This window comes from Gopherus flavomarginatus, chromosome 6 (assembly GCF_025201925.1).
Source record: "Gopherus flavomarginatus isolate rGopFla2 chromosome 6, rGopFla2.mat.asm, whole genome shotgun sequence".
In the NCBI taxonomy this organism is placed as follows: domain Eukaryota; kingdom Metazoa; phylum Chordata; order Testudines; family Testudinidae; genus Gopherus; species Gopherus flavomarginatus.
In genome coordinates, this window is record NC_066622.1 from 42826874 (window position 1) to 42845068 (window position 18195).

At 45.2% G+C, this 18195-nt stretch overlaps 1 protein-coding gene across 1 annotated transcript in view; it reads left to right on the forward strand.

Moving 5' to 3' along the window:
• Positions 1-10232: 10232 nt before the first annotated feature.
• RFT1 (RFT1 homolog) overlaps positions 10233-18195 on the forward strand; it is a 36398-nt gene continuing 28435 nt past the window's right edge. Inside the window, exons 1-3 of the mRNA XM_050957821.1 lie at positions 10233-10486; positions 15545-15630; positions 17550-17666. Coding sequence (XP_050813778.1) covers positions 10424-10486; positions 15545-15630; positions 17550-17666 — 266 coding nt within the window. The 5' untranslated portion in view covers positions 10233-10423. The remainder of the gene's footprint in view (positions 10487-15544; positions 15631-17549; positions 17667-18195) is intronic.

Genomic DNA, 18195 nt, shown 5'->3' on the forward strand with positions numbered 1-18195 from the left:
GATGAAGATATTGAACAGAACCAGACTTAGAACTTGATTCCTGCAGGACCCCAGCATGACTGTGAACCACTGATAACTACTCTCTGGGAATGGTTTTCCAACCAGTTTTGCACCCACCTTATAGTAGCTCCTTCTAGGTTGCATTTCCCTAGTTTGTTTATGAGAAGGTCATGCGAGACAGTATCAAAAGCTTTACTAAAAGTCAAAATATATCACATCTACTGCCTCCCCCCTATCCACAAGGCTTTTTACCCTATCAAAAAAAGCTATCAGATTGGTTTGACATGATTTGTTCTTAACAAATCCATGATGATTTATTTATCACCTTATTATCTTCTAGATTTTGCAAACTGATTGCTTGATTATTTGCTCCATTATCTTTCCAGGTACAGAAGTTAAGCCGACTGGCCTGTAGTTTCCTGGGTTGTCCTTATTTTTCTTTTTATAGATTGGCACTATATTTGCCATTTTCTAGTCTTTTGAAATGTCTCCCATCTTCCATGATTTTTCAAAGATGATGGCTAATGGCTCAGATATCTCCTCAGTCAGCTCCTTGAGTATTCTAGGATGCATTTCATCAGGCATGAATGAACTTGAAGACATCTAATTTATCTAAGTAATTTTTAACCTGTTATTTCCCTATTTTAGCTTTGTATCCTACCTCATTTTCACTGGCATTCACTATGTTAGACATCCAATCACCACTAATCTTCTTGGTGAAAAGCAAAACAAAGAAGTCATTAAGCACCTCTGCCATTTACACATTTTCTGTTATTTCCCCCCTCACATTGAGTAACAGGCCTACCCTGTCCTTGGTCTTCCTCTTGCTTCTCACGTATTTGTAGAATGTTTTCTTGTTACCCTTTATGTCTCTAGTTAGTCTGATCTCATTTTGTGCCTTGGCCTTTCTAATTTTGTCCCTACATACTTGTGTTATTTGTTTATATTCATCGTTTGTAATTTGACCTAGTTTCCACTTTTTGTAGGACTCTTTTTTGGTTATTGAAGATTTCCTGGGTAAGACAGGGTGGTCTCTTGCCATACTTTCTATCTTTCCTGTGTAGTTGGATAGTTTGCTCGTGCACTTAATAATGTCTCGTTTTGAAAAACTGCCACTGTCCTCAGTTGTTCTTCCCCTTAGACTTGCTTCCCAGGGGATCTTACCTACCAACTTCCTGAGTTTGCTAAAGTCTGCCTTCTTGAAATCCATTGTCTTTATTTTGCTTTTCTCCCTCCTACCATTCCTTAAAATCATGAACTCTACCATTTCATAATCACTTTCACCCAAGCTGCCTTCCGCTTTCAAATTCTCAACCAGTTCCTCCCTATTTGTCAAAATCAAATCTAGAACAGCCTTCCCCGGTAGCTTTCTTCATCTTTTGAAATAAAAAATTGTCCCCAATACATTCCACGAACTTGTTGGATATTCTGTGCCTTGCTGTGTTATTTTCCCAACAGATGTATGAGTAGCTGAAGTCCCCCATCACCACAAAGTCCTGGACTTTGGTTGATTTTGTTATTTAAAAAAGCCTCATTCACCTCTTCTTCCTGGTTAGGTGGTCTGTAATAGACCCCTACCATGACATCACACTTGTTTTTTACCCCTTTTATCCTTATCCAGAGACTTTCAACAAGTCTGTCTCCTATTTCCATCTCTACCTCAGTCCAAGTGTATACATTTTAATATATAAGGCAACACCTCCTCCCGTTTTTCCCCTGCCTGTCCTTCCTGAGAAAGCTGTACCCTTCTGTATCAATATTCTAGTCATGTGTATTATCCCACCAAGTCTCTATGATGCCAATTATGTCATAGTTGTGTTTATTTACTAGCACTTCAAATTCTTCCTGCTTATTCCTCATACTTCTCGCATTATGGTACAGACATCTAAGATATGGATTAATTTACCTCCCCTCCCCAGTTAGGTCTTGTCTCTCCTTTATCCCTGCTATAATAACCCATGCGCCACCCAAATTCTGACCCTTGTCCCAGGTCTCCATGTTTTTGACTTACCTGTGGGCTTTGGTCACCTGTCCTCTTCAAACCTAGTTTAAAGCCCTCCTCACTGGGTTAGCCAATCTGTATCCAAATATGCTCTTCCCTTTCCTCAATAGGTGGACCTCATCTCTGCCTAGCAGTTCTTCTTCCTGGAACAGCATCCTGTGGTCAAGGAAGACAAAACCCTCCTGGTGACACCATCCTTGCAGCCAGGCATTTACCTTCAGGATGCATCTGTCTCTGCCTGGGCCCCTATCCTTGACCAGAAGTATCGAAGAGAACACCACCTGCACCTCCAACTCCTTCACTCTTACTCCCAGAGCTCTGTAGTCACTTCTGATCTGCTGAGGATCATACTTTGCAGTATCATCAGTGCCCACATGGATGAGTAGTATGGAGTAGTAGTGAGAGGGCTGGATTATCATCAACAATCCCTCTGTAATGTTTCAGATATGGACCCCTGGCAGGTAGCATACCTCCCTTGATGCCATGTCAGGTGACAGACAAGTGCCTCCATCCTCCCTCAGAAGAGAGTCATGAACAACCATTACCCTACATTTCTTCCTGGGAGTGGTGTCTGCTATCCTCCCAGCCTTGGGGGCACATGGCTCCTCCTCCTCCACCTCTGGAGGGTGATTTCTGATCGCTTGTTGCCAGGGCAGCATACCGGTTTTCCATCACCATGGTGGGTGGGTTGTTAGTTGGGATGGAGCACTGCCTGCTGCCAGAAGTAACCAGCAGCCAGTGTCCTCCCTATGAGAGAGCCATATCCTACTCCCTGCAGTGGCGTGACAGCAGTCCTCTGTAGCTGGATAGCTTCCTCAGCCTTGGATGTCTCCATATGAATACTCTGGAGGAATTCCTCATGGGCACGGATGCTTCTCAACCTAGTCACCTCCTCCTGTAGCTCTCCCACCTGCTTCCTGAGAGATTCCACCAGCAGGCACCTTTCACAGTGGATCGTCCCCACAGCCCAGCTTTCTGTGAGTGGGAAATGCAGACCACAGTCTCTGAAAATCCACAACAGGATCTGGGTAGAGGCATCTATGGTTAGGTTGTCTGTCTGGATAGAGGCGCAGGTGGAGGAGACAGAAGCAGTCTTGGCACTGGTGATGAGGCCCTTTCTAACAATAGTGATTATATTACATCTCCCTCTCACAAACTCCCTCCAAACTCCCATTTGCTAGCTCCCCTTGGTTGCTTAGCTTTTGCCATTTAAGGCTTTCTCTCCTAGGTCAGCCCTACCCTCTCATTAATCACACAGGGGGAGGGTGATCACAAGGCTGACTCAGGCTGATCAAAGATGATCAAGGATGATTCAGGGAACAAAAGCTCAGACGGTCCCCAGACACACAATCCCAACTGATTCTGTAACTGAAATAATCTGAAAGAGAAAGAAAAACACAAACAGCCAATCAAACTCACTCATCCCAAGATTAGTACTTGCAGCTTGTTCCTTCAGCAGGGGGATCTCCTTCTCCTCCTCTAAAACTCATAGACTCATAGACTCTAGGACTGGAAGGGACCTCGAGAGGTCATCGAGTCCAGTCCCCTGCCCTCATGGCAGGACCAAATACTGTCTAGACCATCCCTGATAGACATTTATCTAACCTACTCTTAAATATCTCCAGAGATGGAGATTCCACAACTTCCCTAGGCAATCTATTCCAGTGTTTAACTACCCTGACAGTTAGGAACTTTTTCCTAATGTCCAACCTAAATCTCCCTTGCTGCAGTTTAAGCCCATTGCTTCTTGTTCTATCATTGGAGGCTAAGGTGAACAAGTTTTCTCCCTCCTCCTGATGACACCCTTTTAGATACCTGAAAACTGCTATCATGTCCCCTCTCAGTCTTCTCTTTTCCAAACTAAACAAACCCAATTCCTTCAGCCTTCCTTCATAGGTCATGTTCTCAAGACTTTTAATCATTCTTGTTGCTCTTCTCTGGACCCTCTCCAATTTCTCCACATCTTTCTTGAAATGTGGTGCCCAGAACTGGACACAATACTCCAGTTGAGGCCTAACCAGCGCAGAGTAAAGTGGAAGAATGACTTCTCGTGTCTTGTTTACAACACACCTGTTAATGCATCCCAGAATCACGTTTGCTTTTTTTGCAACAGTATCACACTGTTGACTCATATTAAGCTTGTGGTCCACTATGACCCCTAGATCTCTTTCTGCCATACTCCTTCCTAGACAGTCTCTTCCCATTCTGTATGTGTGAAACTGATTGTTCCTTCCTAAGTGGAGCACTTTGCATTTATCTTTATTGAACTTCATCCTGTTTACCTCAGACCATTTCTCCAACTTGTCCAGATCATTTTGAATTTTGACCCTGTCCTCCAAAGCAGTTGCAATCCCTCCCAGTTTGGTATCGTCCGCAAACTTAATAAGCGTACTTTCTATGCCAACATCTAAATCGTTGATGAAGATATTGAACAGAACCGGTCCCAAAACAGAACCCTGCGGAACCCCACTTGTTATACCTTTCCAGCAGGATTGGGAGCCATTAACAACTACTCTCTGAGTACGGTTATCCAGCCAGTTATGCACCCACCTTATAGTAGCCCCATCTAAATTGTACTTTCCTAGCTTATCTATAAGAATATCATGCGAGACGGTATCAAATGCCTTACTGAAGTCTAGATATATCACATCCACCGCTTCTCCCTTATCCACAAGGCTCGTTATCCTATCAAAGAATGTTATCAGATTAGTTTGACACGATTTGTTCTTTACAAATCCATGCTGGCTATTCCCTATCACCTTACCACCTTCCAAGTGTTTGCAGATGATTTCTTTGATTACCTGCTCCATTATCTTCCTGGCACAGAAGTTAAACTAACTGGTCTGTAGTTTCCTGGGTTGTTTTTATTTCCCTTTTTATAGATGGGCACTATATTTGCCCCCTTCCAGTCTTCTGGAATCTCCCCCGTCTCCCATGATTTCCCAAAGATAATAGCTAGAGGCTCAGATACCTCTTCTATTAACTCCTTGAGTATTCTAGGATGCATTTCATCAGGCCCTGGTGACTTGCAGGCATCTAACTTTTCTAAGTGATTTTTTACTTGCTCTTTGCTTATTTTCTCTTCTAAATCTACCCTCTTCCTGTAAGCATTCACTATACTAGACATTCCTTCAGACTTCTCAGTGAAGACCGAAACAAAGAAGTCATTAAGCATCTCTGCCATTTCCACGTCTCCCGTTACTGTTACCCCCTCCTCATTGAGCAGTGGGCCTACCCTGTCCTTAGTCTTCCTCTTGCTTCTAATGTATTGATAAAAAGTCTTCTTGTTTCCCTTTATTCCCATAGCTAGTTTGAGTTCATTTTGTGCCTTTGCTTTTCTAATCTTGCCTCTGCATTCCTGTGTTATTTGCCTATATTCATCCTTCGTGATCTGACCTAGTTTCCATTTTTTATATGACGCCTTTTTATTTTGTAGGTCACGCAAGATCTCAAGGGTAAGCCAAGGTGGTCTTTTGCCACATTTTCTATCTTTCCTAACCATCGGAATAACTTGCTTTTGGGCCCTTAATAGCGTCCCTTTGAAAAACTGCCAACTTTCCTCAGTTGTTTTTCCCCTCAGTCTTAATTCCCATGGGACCTTGCCTATCAGCTCTCTGAGCTTACCAAAATCCGCCTTCCTGAAATCCATTGTCTCTATTCTGCTGTACTCCCTTCTACCCTTCCTTAGAATTGCAAATTCTCTGATTTCATGATCACTTTCACCCAAGCTTCCTTCTACTTTCAAATTCTCAACAAGTTCCTCCCTATTTGTTAAAATCAAGTCTAGAACAGCTTCCCCCCTAGTAGCTTTTTCAACTTTCTGAAATAAAAAGTTGTCTGCAATGCAGTCCAGGAACTTATTGGATAGTCTGTGCCCCGCGGTGTTATTGTCCCAACATATATCTGGATAGTTGAAGTCCCCCATCACCACCAAATCTTGGGCTTTGGATGATTTTGTTAGTTGTTTGAAAAAAGCCTCATCCACCTCTTCCGCCTGATTAGGTGGCCTGTAGTAGACTCCCAGCACGACATCACCTGTGTTTTTTACCCCTTTTAGCCTAACCCAGAGACTCTCCACCCTTCCGTCTCCTATGTCCATCTCCACCTCAGTCCAAGTGTGTACATTTTTAATATATAAGGCAACACCTCCTCCCTTTTTCCCCTGTCTATCCTTCCTGAGCAAACTATACCCATCCACACCAACATTCCAGTCGTGTGTATTATCCCACCAAGTTTCAGTAATGCCAATAATGTCATAGTTGTATTTATTTATTAGCACTTCCAGTTCTTCCTGCTTATTACCCATACTTCTTGCATTTGTATAAAGGCATCTAAGATACTGGTTTGATTTTGCCTCCCAGCTTTGCCCTGACCCTCCTTCCTCTCTGCCATTATAGCCCGTGCTCCCTCCTGTTTCCAACCCATCTCCCAGGTCTTGTTCCCCACTTACCTGTGGGCTTTGCTCACCTGTCCCCGTCGAACCTAGTTTAAAGCCCTCCTTACCAGGTTAGCCAGTCTGTGCGCAAATAAGGCCTTTCCCCTCTTCGAAAGGTGAACGCCATCTGTTCCTAGCAGTCCTTCCTCAAGTAGCATCCCGTGGTCGAGGAAGCCAAAGCCCTCCTGGCGACACCATCTTCGCAGCCAGGCATTCACCTCCACGATGCATCTGTCTCTCCCGTGTTTGCTAGCTCCCTTTCAAGATACAATCATTGTTACCTATTAATAATCTTCATAGGAAGTCTTACAATGTACCTGACCAAGTCTACAGGGGTTCTTCAAAGTCTTCTCAATTAGAGTTTGAATAATTCTTTTTTCTCTCAGCTGCAGAGATGCACACAATCCTTAACTAGCACAACAACTTAAAACTCAGTAAAAATTATTTCCTGAGTCAGACATCAGAACTACCCTGATTACCTGCAGCTACTCAGCTTTCATATTCTGCTGTGTCCCCAGAATGCCCATGCTCAAAAGACTAAGGCCCAAAACAGGAATGCTGGATGGCATCTGCCCTTAAAGGGTCAGCATGCTCTTACCAAACTGACTTGCCAATTATTCTGTCTTTTGTAGGGAACAGATACATGAGCTCAAGCCAGTAAGAAAAAACATGAAGAAAGCAGAGTGTGGAGGCAGAATACATATACAGATGATCCTTTATTCTATGAAGCATTTGAAGTATCTGATGCTCATGACATTTGGCACAATTACACTTGTGGGGAGGGCTGAAATATATAAATAACTGATTTAAAAGCTGGGGAAATATTGCTTATTTAAATATATTTGAGTACCGATACATTTGACATAATCCATAAAGTTAACACAGCATAGATGCAACTAGTCTGTAAATAAATATATAATGAAACGTTAGATAAATGTATATTAAATAGTGATAGAGAATTAGATATTATATATTTAATAGTGTTAAAAGAAAATATAAAAGGGATTTTTCTGCTTTCTGTGTGTCGTGTTGACATAGCTCTCAAAACTCTGCTAAAACAACTTCAAAGGTTGTAAAAAACCAGAAAGCTGTCTTATCTACAGTTGATTCTTGGTCTGTGTAGATAGTAGAGTAAAACCAGACAAATGTGTGATTTACTAGCCAGGCGCAGCTCTCCCTAATAAAACAGATTAGGGAGTATGGACTCTGCCTGGACAGGACTAATCAACCAGCAATTCCAAGGCCAAAAGAAGCAAATAAGTAAGAATAAGACAATTGTTGCAAAAGACAATGGAACACATGAAAGTAATGAAATGACAACTAGAATGAGTAAGGAGTAAGGTAGCAATGGTTACAAAGGATAGATAAGGAGGTATCAATTAGAGTTTTAGCAAGCTAAGTAAAAATGTATTAGAGCTATTATGATGTACGTATGAAATTATATTTGGAATAGAATGATTATAGATAAGGTAGTTTTAATAATTTGTGCTTGTATATTATGAGACACAGTATAAAGGATGTGTGTTTATAAAAGGGAAGGTAGAGCAATGCAGGACACCCATCAGATCAGACCAGCATAGACCTGATGAAGACAGAAACAGCCTACTTGCACCCCAGGACTTGGTAACTGATTGATATTCTATCTTGCACTATCTGTTTCACTTATGCTTTATGCTTGATTATGGCATAAAATTTTCTTATTGAAGCTTTAAGCTAGTTAAGCTTAGTAATTGGTGTAGACTGCTTTTCACTCCACAAACCTTTCATAGGCGTAGGGGCTATACATGTGTATCTGTTTGAAATGGAGTCCTAAATACTGTTAACCATTTTGCTGCTGCTCTTGTGCAATGTTAGAGCACAGCATAGTGACCTGCCAATGTACGGTTGGACACAATCCAGCTAATGTGACAGGAACATGCTATTGGAATACTGGCACTGCAAAGGGAGCATATTCAGTACATGCTTACTGCAGTGATAACAATGAGCCAGACTCTGGTCTTGCCATGTTTTTATCACACAGCAAAACCCAACTCTTCATGTAAAGATATTCTTGTAGAAAATAACAAAGCACTCAGATACTACAATGATGGGTGTCAATAAAATAATTTAATAGGAATGAGTATGCTCAGAGCAGTTAGAATGAGAGGTAATATTAACATAAAGCCTAGAAATTATAGACATAGGTACTTTAAAAATGTAGACACAGATGACAATATAGGAAGTGTATTTTATGCTAGGAAGCCAAAAGAAAACCACCCCAAAGGTTAACTGTATCATCTTTGGTGTCATCTTAACAGAAGTAATTTCATATAATTTACTGCAAATAACATCTCTTCAGCAGCTTTACAGAAACAGGAGAGTCACAAACAGTTTTGATTTGCTCGTGGCCATATACATCTCAAATGTCCATCATTTTGAGGAACATGATTCATTTTACTCCCAAAGTTCCCTATGTTCCATACAAATTTCTGTATCTTCAGTTTTGTTGTTGAAAATAATTTACATCACAAATAAACACAAAGAGCTATTTGCACTAAAGGAATGCACTCCAAATAATTAATTTTCCCGCATGAATGATTTGTGTGTTCCTCATTTTTTGGATCTTTATGTCACACTGCATTCCACATTTGGGCCTTAGCAGGTGTTGAATTATACCCATGGCTGTTCGTTGCTTTGGTGAAGTACACAAAAGTTATCTATTTTGACATTGTGGGTATCAAAAAACTAAATGTCTGAGTGAAAGTGACTCAAAACTCTACACTGGAAACCAGCCGTTTTGAGATCAGCCTGACTGATACATTGGTGGGTCTGAGCTCTTGGATAGTTGCCAGGTGCACCTCTTAGAGACAGCTGCATGAGGAAACGTTAGAAATAGTTATTAGTGAGAATGTGTCTCATCAAACAGCCAGATTTTTCACTTCACAAGGACAGAATCAAAGTACAGCTCTAATCTACCCAAAGGGAGAGGAGTGTGCGTGAAAGGTGTCTCCATGCTGCCTTTAAGAGTTGGTGTTTGGGGAGCTGTCTTTCCTTGTCCCATGAAGGTAGAGTTTGGGGGAGCTGTGTGCCTGTGAAGGATGTCTCTCCTGGTCTATTAGGACTGGAGGAGCACTGGTGGTGTTTGCCTTGTCTCCATAGGGGTTGGGGGACCTATATGGATGTTTTCCTTTCTCCCTAAGAGCTCAGGCAAGAGCTGGGTGTGAGCTGACATCTCTCTTTGAGCAGGGGCGGCTCCAGGCACCAGCACGCCAAGCGCGTGCCTGGGGCGGCAAGCCAGGGGGGCGCTCTGCCCATCGCCGCGAGGGCGGCAGACAGGGTGCCTTCGGCGGCTTGCCTGTGAAGGGTCCGCTGTTCCCGCGGCTTCGGCAGACCTCCCGCAGACAAGCCGCCGAAGGCAGCCTGCCTGCCGTGCTGGGGCGGCAAAATACTAAAGCTGCCCCTGCCTTCGAGAGTTAGGACGTGTGTTGGGAGGTGTTTTTACTTGTTCCGTACAAGGGTCATGGGGAGTTGTGTGTACGGGCTGCCCCATTCTCCCGCCTAATGCAGGGGGGCAGGTGTGTGGCTCCCCTTGCCCCTTCTCACGGTTAGGGCGGGAGCCTGTCTGCCCGTCCCCTGTAAGGGTGTGGGCGGAGCGGGGGTACGTCTCCTTGTCGGGGTTTGGGCTGGAACGGAGAAGCGGCTCAATGCCTCGCCTCGCCTCGCCTCAGGGTGCGTGAGGCGCTCCGCTCCGGCGGCCTCAGGAAGCGGCCGGTCGGCCAGAGTCCCACGCTCCGCCCCTGCTGACGAGATCGATGCGCGACAATGCGGCAGCGCCACTGACTTCCCGATGCTCTGGAGTCCGAGACTGACGCCGGCCTGGGAGCGGGATGGAGCCGGAGCGGAGGCTGAGAGCGGCTCCCACGCGTGGCAGTCGGGGATCCGGGTGCTGAGTCCCGCCGGCGTGCGGCGATAGCACGTCTTCCCCTGGCGCGTCGGGGGCGCGAGCCATGGGCTCCCAGGACGTGCTGAGCGAGACCACCCGGCTGGCCTCCTCCAGCGCCCTGCTGCAGGTACCCCCCCCCGCTCCTCTGCTGGGCGCCCCCCACGCCCGGGGGGTGCCCCTTCCAGAGCAGGCAGACGCGGAAGGAGGGGATCTTCTCTCCGGTGTAAGAGCGAACTCCTCTGAGCCCTCGTCCAGACTAACCCGCGGCATCGGCGGGTTAAAATCGATTGCTCGGGGATCGATATATCGCGTCTAGTCTGGACGCGGTGTATCGATCCCCGAGCGCGCTTACATCGATTCCGGAACTCCATCAATCCGAACGGAGTTCCGGAATCGACGCGGAGAGCCGCGGACATCGATGCCGCCCCGTCCAGACTGGTGAGTACCTCGATTTTAGAAATTCGACTTCAGCTACGTTATTCTCGTAGCTGAAGTTGCGTATCTAAAATCGATTTTATTTCCTAGTCTGGACGCGGTGTATCGATCCCCGAGCGCGCTTACATCGATTCCGGAACTCCATCAATCCGAACGGAGTTCCGGAATCGACGCGGAGAGCCGCGGACATCGATGCCGCCCCGTCCAGACTGGTGAGTACCTCGATTTTAGAAATTCGACTTCAGCTACGTTATTCTCGTAGCTGAAGTTGCGTATCTAAAATCGATTTTATTTCCTAGTCTGGACGTGGCCTGAGTGTAGGATACCGCTCCGCGTAGGAGTGTGCTACTGGTAGCACTTACTGATACGGGTAGATTGTAAGAAACTGCTATTGTATTAAACTGCTACCTGCTGTAGCAAATGCCTACAGATAGTAGGTTCTTGCACTATAATGTATGTAAAATTGCTACATGTGGGAATGTGCTATCTCTGGCAGTTAGTGATATGTATAGATTGTAAGAAACAGCTTTTGTAAAAAGATGCTACTTTATTTGTATATGCTGGAGAACTGTTATCATGTTTCAGTCTTCCCTCATAGGTTGTGTTTTCTGTGGTCCTTAAACTTTCACAAACTTTATAAGTGTATTCACTGTGTTATTATCTCAATCATTAAGATTTTGAATAGAAACATATCCAGAACTGATCCCCGGAGAGCCTCACTTGTTATGCCCATCTTATTTATCGTTATGTCCATCTAGGTTTCCTTTCCATAGTTTGTTTATGAGAAGGTCATGGGAGACAGTATCAAAAGCCTTACCAAAGGCAAGATATACCGCATTTACCACTTGTAGGCTTGTTACACTGTTAAAGAAAGCTACCAAGTTGGTTTTACATGTGAGACTGCTTGAAATACCTATTTTTAGCAAAGTAGGACCTGTCACTGCTGCGGGTAGCAGGGTCCTACAGAAAGCATTTTCACACACACATGTATGAAAGTGCAAACTATAGGGATGTGCTGCCTGTAACACTGCAATGCAATGAAGCTAATTCCTACAGGCAGCAGTTTCTCACACCATTGGTAAGTGAGACTGTCTGTAGGAATTAGCTACATCAGATGGCCTTAGTGAATTCTTACCGTTAGAAGTTCCTGAGAGCTGCGAAGGGCCGTACGTGTTAGCCTTGTGGTATTCTGAACAACAATTATTAGCTATTATGCTAACAGAAAGTGAGATGAATTGGGTACGAGCTAAAGATATGACAGTCTTAACTCCTTTGTTGACAAAACATGAAAATAACCTTTTCCTTACATACGTTTCTGGATGGTACACAGCTGTGGCCAGCTCAGTTAGGGCCCAGCTAGCCTGATAAGAGGGCTGTAGGCCAGAAGCTGGAGAAGTCTCACTCTAGCCCTGGGGTGAGTGGGAAGGGGAGCAAGGTACTTGAAGTGGAGCGGTGCTGGGGAAGGGCAAGGGGAACTGGGGAGTTCCAGCCTGTTAAACCCCCAGACTTCAGGCCTTGATGAAGACCTATGTAAAGGTACTTGGGCTGCAGAGGGGCAGCCTGGCGATAGGCAAAGGCAGCAGGTCCTAACCCCTTGCCAATGATGAGTGGTCATGGCAGACTGCAGTCTGCCCCAGTGAGCAGGTGCTGGATGATGACTGGCAGTAGCCCCTGAGGCAAGGTGGGTTTAGAGGGTTGGGGGTTCCCCTGGAAGGGAAACCCAGAATAAGGGGTTACCGTGGAGGCAGCACCCAAAGGTAAACGGCACCGGGGTCCAGCAGGGAAACGGGTGGCCAGTGGCAGGCGAGACACTAGCTAGTAGGAGGTACTCGGTACACTGGCCAGTATGAGGTGCTCTGTACCCTGGAGAGCTAATTTCCCGAGACAACCAGCAGGAGGTGATGCGCTGGTGAGTCTTGACCTCGCTACAGTGCCATTGGATTAGAGGAGCTTTTGTGGCAAGAACCACCAGTAGAGCAACATTTGTGTAATATAATATTATAAACACATTTTCATAAAGAATGTAGAGTATAATGTCACATCCCACATGTATGTTTGCTGATCTGCAAATAGTAAAGGAGCATGCACCTTTGGGTGCAAATGCTCATGACAATAGTGCAGAGCCATGCAAGCTCCGTGATTCCGTGTGAGATGGCAGATAGTGAGGAGGGCCAGGCTGGTTAGTGGCTTTAGAAAAAAAGGTGTAAACACTATGTATACATTTATGTATGGGATACTTATAAAATTAGTGGATGATTAATCACATGAGTTATAAGAAGTTGGATCCCATGGCCACAACCACCCCGTCTGCCTGTTTGTTACCCAGCATACACTGCCAATCCAAAGCTTCCCAAAATACAGTGGGATATCTATTCATAGTGCACCTCACTCTGAATCTGTACAAGTGCTTCTGGTGAGTACCCTGACTGCTGAGGCAAGGAGTCCAGGAGGCATGCACACAAGTGACATATGTCACCATAGAGTCACTGCAGTTACTAACTTGAGTTAACCCAAACTTAAAGTGTACATATGGCCTTAGGTATATTAAATGTTTGGCAGTATGAGGGTAGACTAAGATTCATTCAGGTGTTTAAGCTCAAGGCATTGAAACTGGCCTTACTACACCCTACAGGCTCAGGAACAAAGAGGCACACGCAAAATATTATTTATTTATTAAAATTTCTTGACTTGAGGGCGTATAACTCATGATTTTAGAATTCTTGTGGTTGTAAAGGTATGTTGGGGTGTAGATGTGCATTCATTATATTTTGCAAGGAAAAACGATGAATGGATTGAACAAAGAATTAGATCAGTCCCTCAGGATAAGTAAATTGGCTATTAGCCAAGATAATCAGGGATGCAGGCCCGTGCTCTGCGTGTCCCTAAAATGTTCTTTGACTGCCGCATGCTGGGAGTGGACAATGGGATGATTCAATGAATCATTGCCTGGTCTGATCATTCCCTTAGAAGCACCTGGCATTGGCCGCTGTCACAAGACAGGATACTAGATGAGGCGGACTATTGGTCTGACCACCAATATTTACCCCATTGGTGAATTGACTCAAAACAAAGTTTTGACGATAGGCCCAGAAATTCAGTCAGCATGGAAGTCAGATGGTCCAACGGAATAAACATGTGCTCTAAAAATGAGAAGAAAAAAATTAGAATTAAGAATTCAGGGAATCCCAGCAGCAAATAAGACAACTTGACTTGGAGACTCTATGCATTCAGATACAGTGATAAGGGATTCTTGGTTTCTGAGGGGATATATGTAAAATATTTCACTGAATTAAGTCTTGGGGATTATCTATACTGGCAAGTTAAAGCGCTCTAACTTGCTGGTTCAAGGGTGTGAAAAATCCCCCCCCTTCCCAAGCGCAGCAAGTTTGAGTGCTTTAAAGCGCTAGTGTAGACAGGCTCGGCTGCCTGTGCTTGGAACTAATTCCCTCATTGAGGTGGATTACCAGGCGCACTGGCACCCATGACAGTGCTTTGAACTTTGTAGTGTAGTCATGGCCTTGGTAGGTTAGATCAGACAAAGAGGAGATTCATTGACTAGACATTGGGATGCAGGGTGCGGGCTCCAGCCCAGTGCCGCTTACCTAGAGCGGTTCCAGGGTGGCAGCGGCGCGCACTGGGATAAGGGCAGGCTCCCTGCCTGCCTGCCCTGGCCCCCGGCCCCACGCTACTCCGTTCCAGGAAGCAGGTGGAACCCTGTTCCTGCAGCCCATGGGGGAGTAGGGGGGCTCAGGGTTCTGTGCATGCGCTGCTCTTGCCGCTCCTCTATACCTCCCACGAAGCTCGCATTGGCCGCGGTTCCCTGTTCCCAGCCAATGGAAGCTGCGGGGGCCGTGCCTGGAAGGAGGCAGTGCAGGAGCCCTCTGTCTCCTTCCCCCTCCACCCCGGCCCGAAGGGGCGTGCTGCCAGCTGCTTCAGACAGTGGTGCGGGGCTCGCAAAGCCACAGGGGGCAGTCCTGCGGGTAGGCGCAGGGGCAGGGGCGCAGGGAACTTGGCGGGTCACATGCCCAAGAGCCCCTTGGGCCACGTGTTTGAGACCCCCATTATAGACTAACAGACGTATTGGAGCATAAGCTTTCATGGGTGAATACCCACTTTGTCAGATGCATGACATTGCACCTCCATGTAGTTCTTCCCTATAAGTAATTTTTCCTTTCCAGACTAACAATGCATTTAGCATGTGAGTTGTTTCCAATGTATATTATTTCTAGATTAAATTGATGCTGTCTGGGTGGTTCTCAGTGTTCGCAGCCTACTGTGTGCCTTTCAGCAGTCTGAAGCCCAAGCCCCGCCACCCAGTGCTGACGCATATAATTTAGCTTTGCAAGACCTCCTGTGGGTAGGGCCCTGTGCAGTTGCCCTGCTTGTCACCCTCTAACACTGGCCCTGCACTTATGATGCCCCTAAACCCATCCCGTGATCACACTGGGAGTCGTAACCTCTATGTTGAGAAACAATGATGTAGATGATTGACGTGTCATACCCTGGTTGAGAACTACTGATTTAGATAGCAAGTAATAAAAATTATTGTCAATGGGCTTAATCCTGTGAGATACTGGACACCTCATGTGAGCAGAGCATGTATGATCATCAACTTCAGTAGCAGCTGAAAGAATTCAGCACCTTTCAGAAGTTGCTTAGCCCTGCACAGGATCTGGTCCCTTGTTAAGATTGATATTGGTCCATATTTGAAAGTAACTAATGCAACTTATTCTATGTGTTTTCTTCACAGATATTGTTTCGGGTGATTACTTTTGGCTTAAATGCATTTACTCTCCGCTATGTATCAAAAGAAATGATTGGCCTTGTGAATGTAAGGTAATGAAGAATAGAATTGATGGTGAATGATTCCAATATAGAAGTTTGTCACATTGTTCCTTGTCTAAATACAAATGAAGTACTTGGGCTTTCCCTAATGCAAGATTTTTAAAAAGGGGGTGCATGATAGCATAATGAAGATGCTGGTGTCAGTACACTTTAAAGGCTTGAAGTAAGATTATATGCCTTGTGTTTAAAAACAAATTTTACCCATGTTGCTAGTAACACTTCAGAAAAAAAATAAAATCTAACAAAGTACTTCTTGGTATTTTGTGGTGTTTGCTTGTTGGATTTCTCTAAATCCGAGCAAGGAAAGTACACCTCTACCCCGATATAACGTGACCCAATATAAGGCGGGTTCGCATACAAGGTGGTAAAGCTCTGACACGCTGCTCTGAGCAGCATGTTAAGGGTGCCGTGCCAGGTCAGGGCCGAGGGGTTCAATAAGGGGCAGAGGGTCTCCAAGGCGGTCAGGGGCTCCCCCCCCAAGGTCCGGGGGACAGGAGCTGTGGGAGAGCACTTTTGGGGGCAACGCAGTCCCAGAGTGCCCCAAGGGATTAGCGGGGGGCCGGGAGTAGCCTGCTCTGCTTCCCTCACCCCGGCTCCAGCCCCAGGCGTGTTGCTCAGGGGAGGGGGCTTAGGGGAAGGGATCCCCCACACACTCACCGGCGGTGGGAGGCAGGGCAGCCCAGCCCCAGACAGCTCCACTCCGCCAGCTCCCAGCCGTGGCACTTCACTTCCTGCCGAACAGGTGAGTGCAGGACCTTTCCCCAGCCGCCCCCCAGCGACATGGCTGGGGCCAGGGCGAGGAAAGTGGAGCGAGCTGGGGCCGCGTCGCTCCGCTGCCAGTGAGTGTGTGTGGGGGGCGGGCATCCTTTCCCCAACCTCCCCGCACTCACCAGCAGCAGGAAGCAGAGCACTGCAGCTGGGAGGTGGCAGAGTAGAGTGGGCTGGGGCCAGGCTGCTCCGCTTCCCACTGCTGGTGAGTCCCTGTCTGGGGAAAGTGGGAGGTGGATAGGGATTGGAGCAGTCGGGACTGGGGTTGGGTAGGGGGTAGGGTCCTGGGGGTGATTAGGGACAGGGGTCTCTGGAGGGGGCAGTCAGGGAACAAGGAACATGGGAGGGCAAAGCAAGTTTGATATAACTCGGTCTCACCTATAACATGGTCTCACCTATAACACAGTGAGATTTTTTTGTCTCCTGAGGACTGCGTTGTATTGAGGTAGAGATGTGTATCAATCCATTTCACTTTCTGCCTCATGGACTAGGAGGACGACTAAGTGAAATGTTCAGAGCTGTTTCCAGTGGCATTAGAAACATTACTGTCTGAATTTTGAACTGTACAATGGTGTGCCTGTAATCTTATGATAAGAGTAGCTTTATAATGTTCAGTTTTGAAGTTATAATGAGTAACTGTCTAGTAGGTTCTTAATATTTAATATTGAACATACAGGTACCTCTTGTTGGCTTTGGCAAATCTTAAGCAAATTGGGTAGAGTATTCCCTTTCCTCCCAACTTCCCTGGGACTTACTTAAACCTTATCTGGTAAAGATTGGAGCATCAGTTTGAAAAACACTGCTGTAATCTTATTCCTTTCCTGCCCTTCAGAACTGGATATTAACAATGTAGCACATGAGGGAGAAAAAAAAATATAATTTGCCTATATTTGTATTAAACCATATATCATGACACCACATCTTCCCCTATTGTGGGCAACTTGGTCAACCCTCTCTTATGCACGATTTTTATTATAAGATCATCTGTTAGAAATAAGTTTTTGCTCTGTGGTATTTAAACTATGTTTATAGGTAAAGTAGCTTTGTCAGATTAGTTTTTAAACGTCAGTTTAGCCGTTGTAGTGCTGTACATGAAGACAAGCCCTCAAATGAATCACTTTCTTTTTATTCCCTTTCTTTAGGCTAACACTGCTTTATTCTACAATTGTTTTCTTAGCCAGAGAGGCATTCCGTAGGGCTTGTTTGAGTGGCAGCACAAAGCGAAATTGGACCAAAACTATTAATCTTTTGTGGCTAACGTAAGTGTCCTTTTGAGATTCTTATTTATTTCCAGTCTATGTTTATAAAAGCATTCATTGTCAGATGTATGAGCACATATAAAGATGAAAATATGTATTTACCTAACTAGACTACTGTTCCAGGATGTAGCACATTATGATCTCCTCGGTTGCAGCCTCAGGACAAAGACTCAAGGCATTAGATTAAATGGGATTAATGATACTTACTTCCCTCTTTAAAAGTGTTTTGAGATCTACTGATGAAAAGTGCTGTATGCGAGTTAAGTATTATTGTTTATACTGTGCTCTTAGTATCTGTGGACTTGGCCTCTTTTGGAGCTATACTGGGGAAGTAAATTCTATAGTCAAGATACACACTAGGCAAAATTTGATTATTTAGGAACATGTTCTTCAAAAGTATTAGAACTAAATTCCTTAGAGGTTCTTATACAGCATTCATCACCATAGTACCTGAATGCCTTCTGGTAGCGCCTTAAGCTTTGTGACTAGCATCTGTTGTGTGTGTTTGCTTATCTTCTCCCCATGGGGA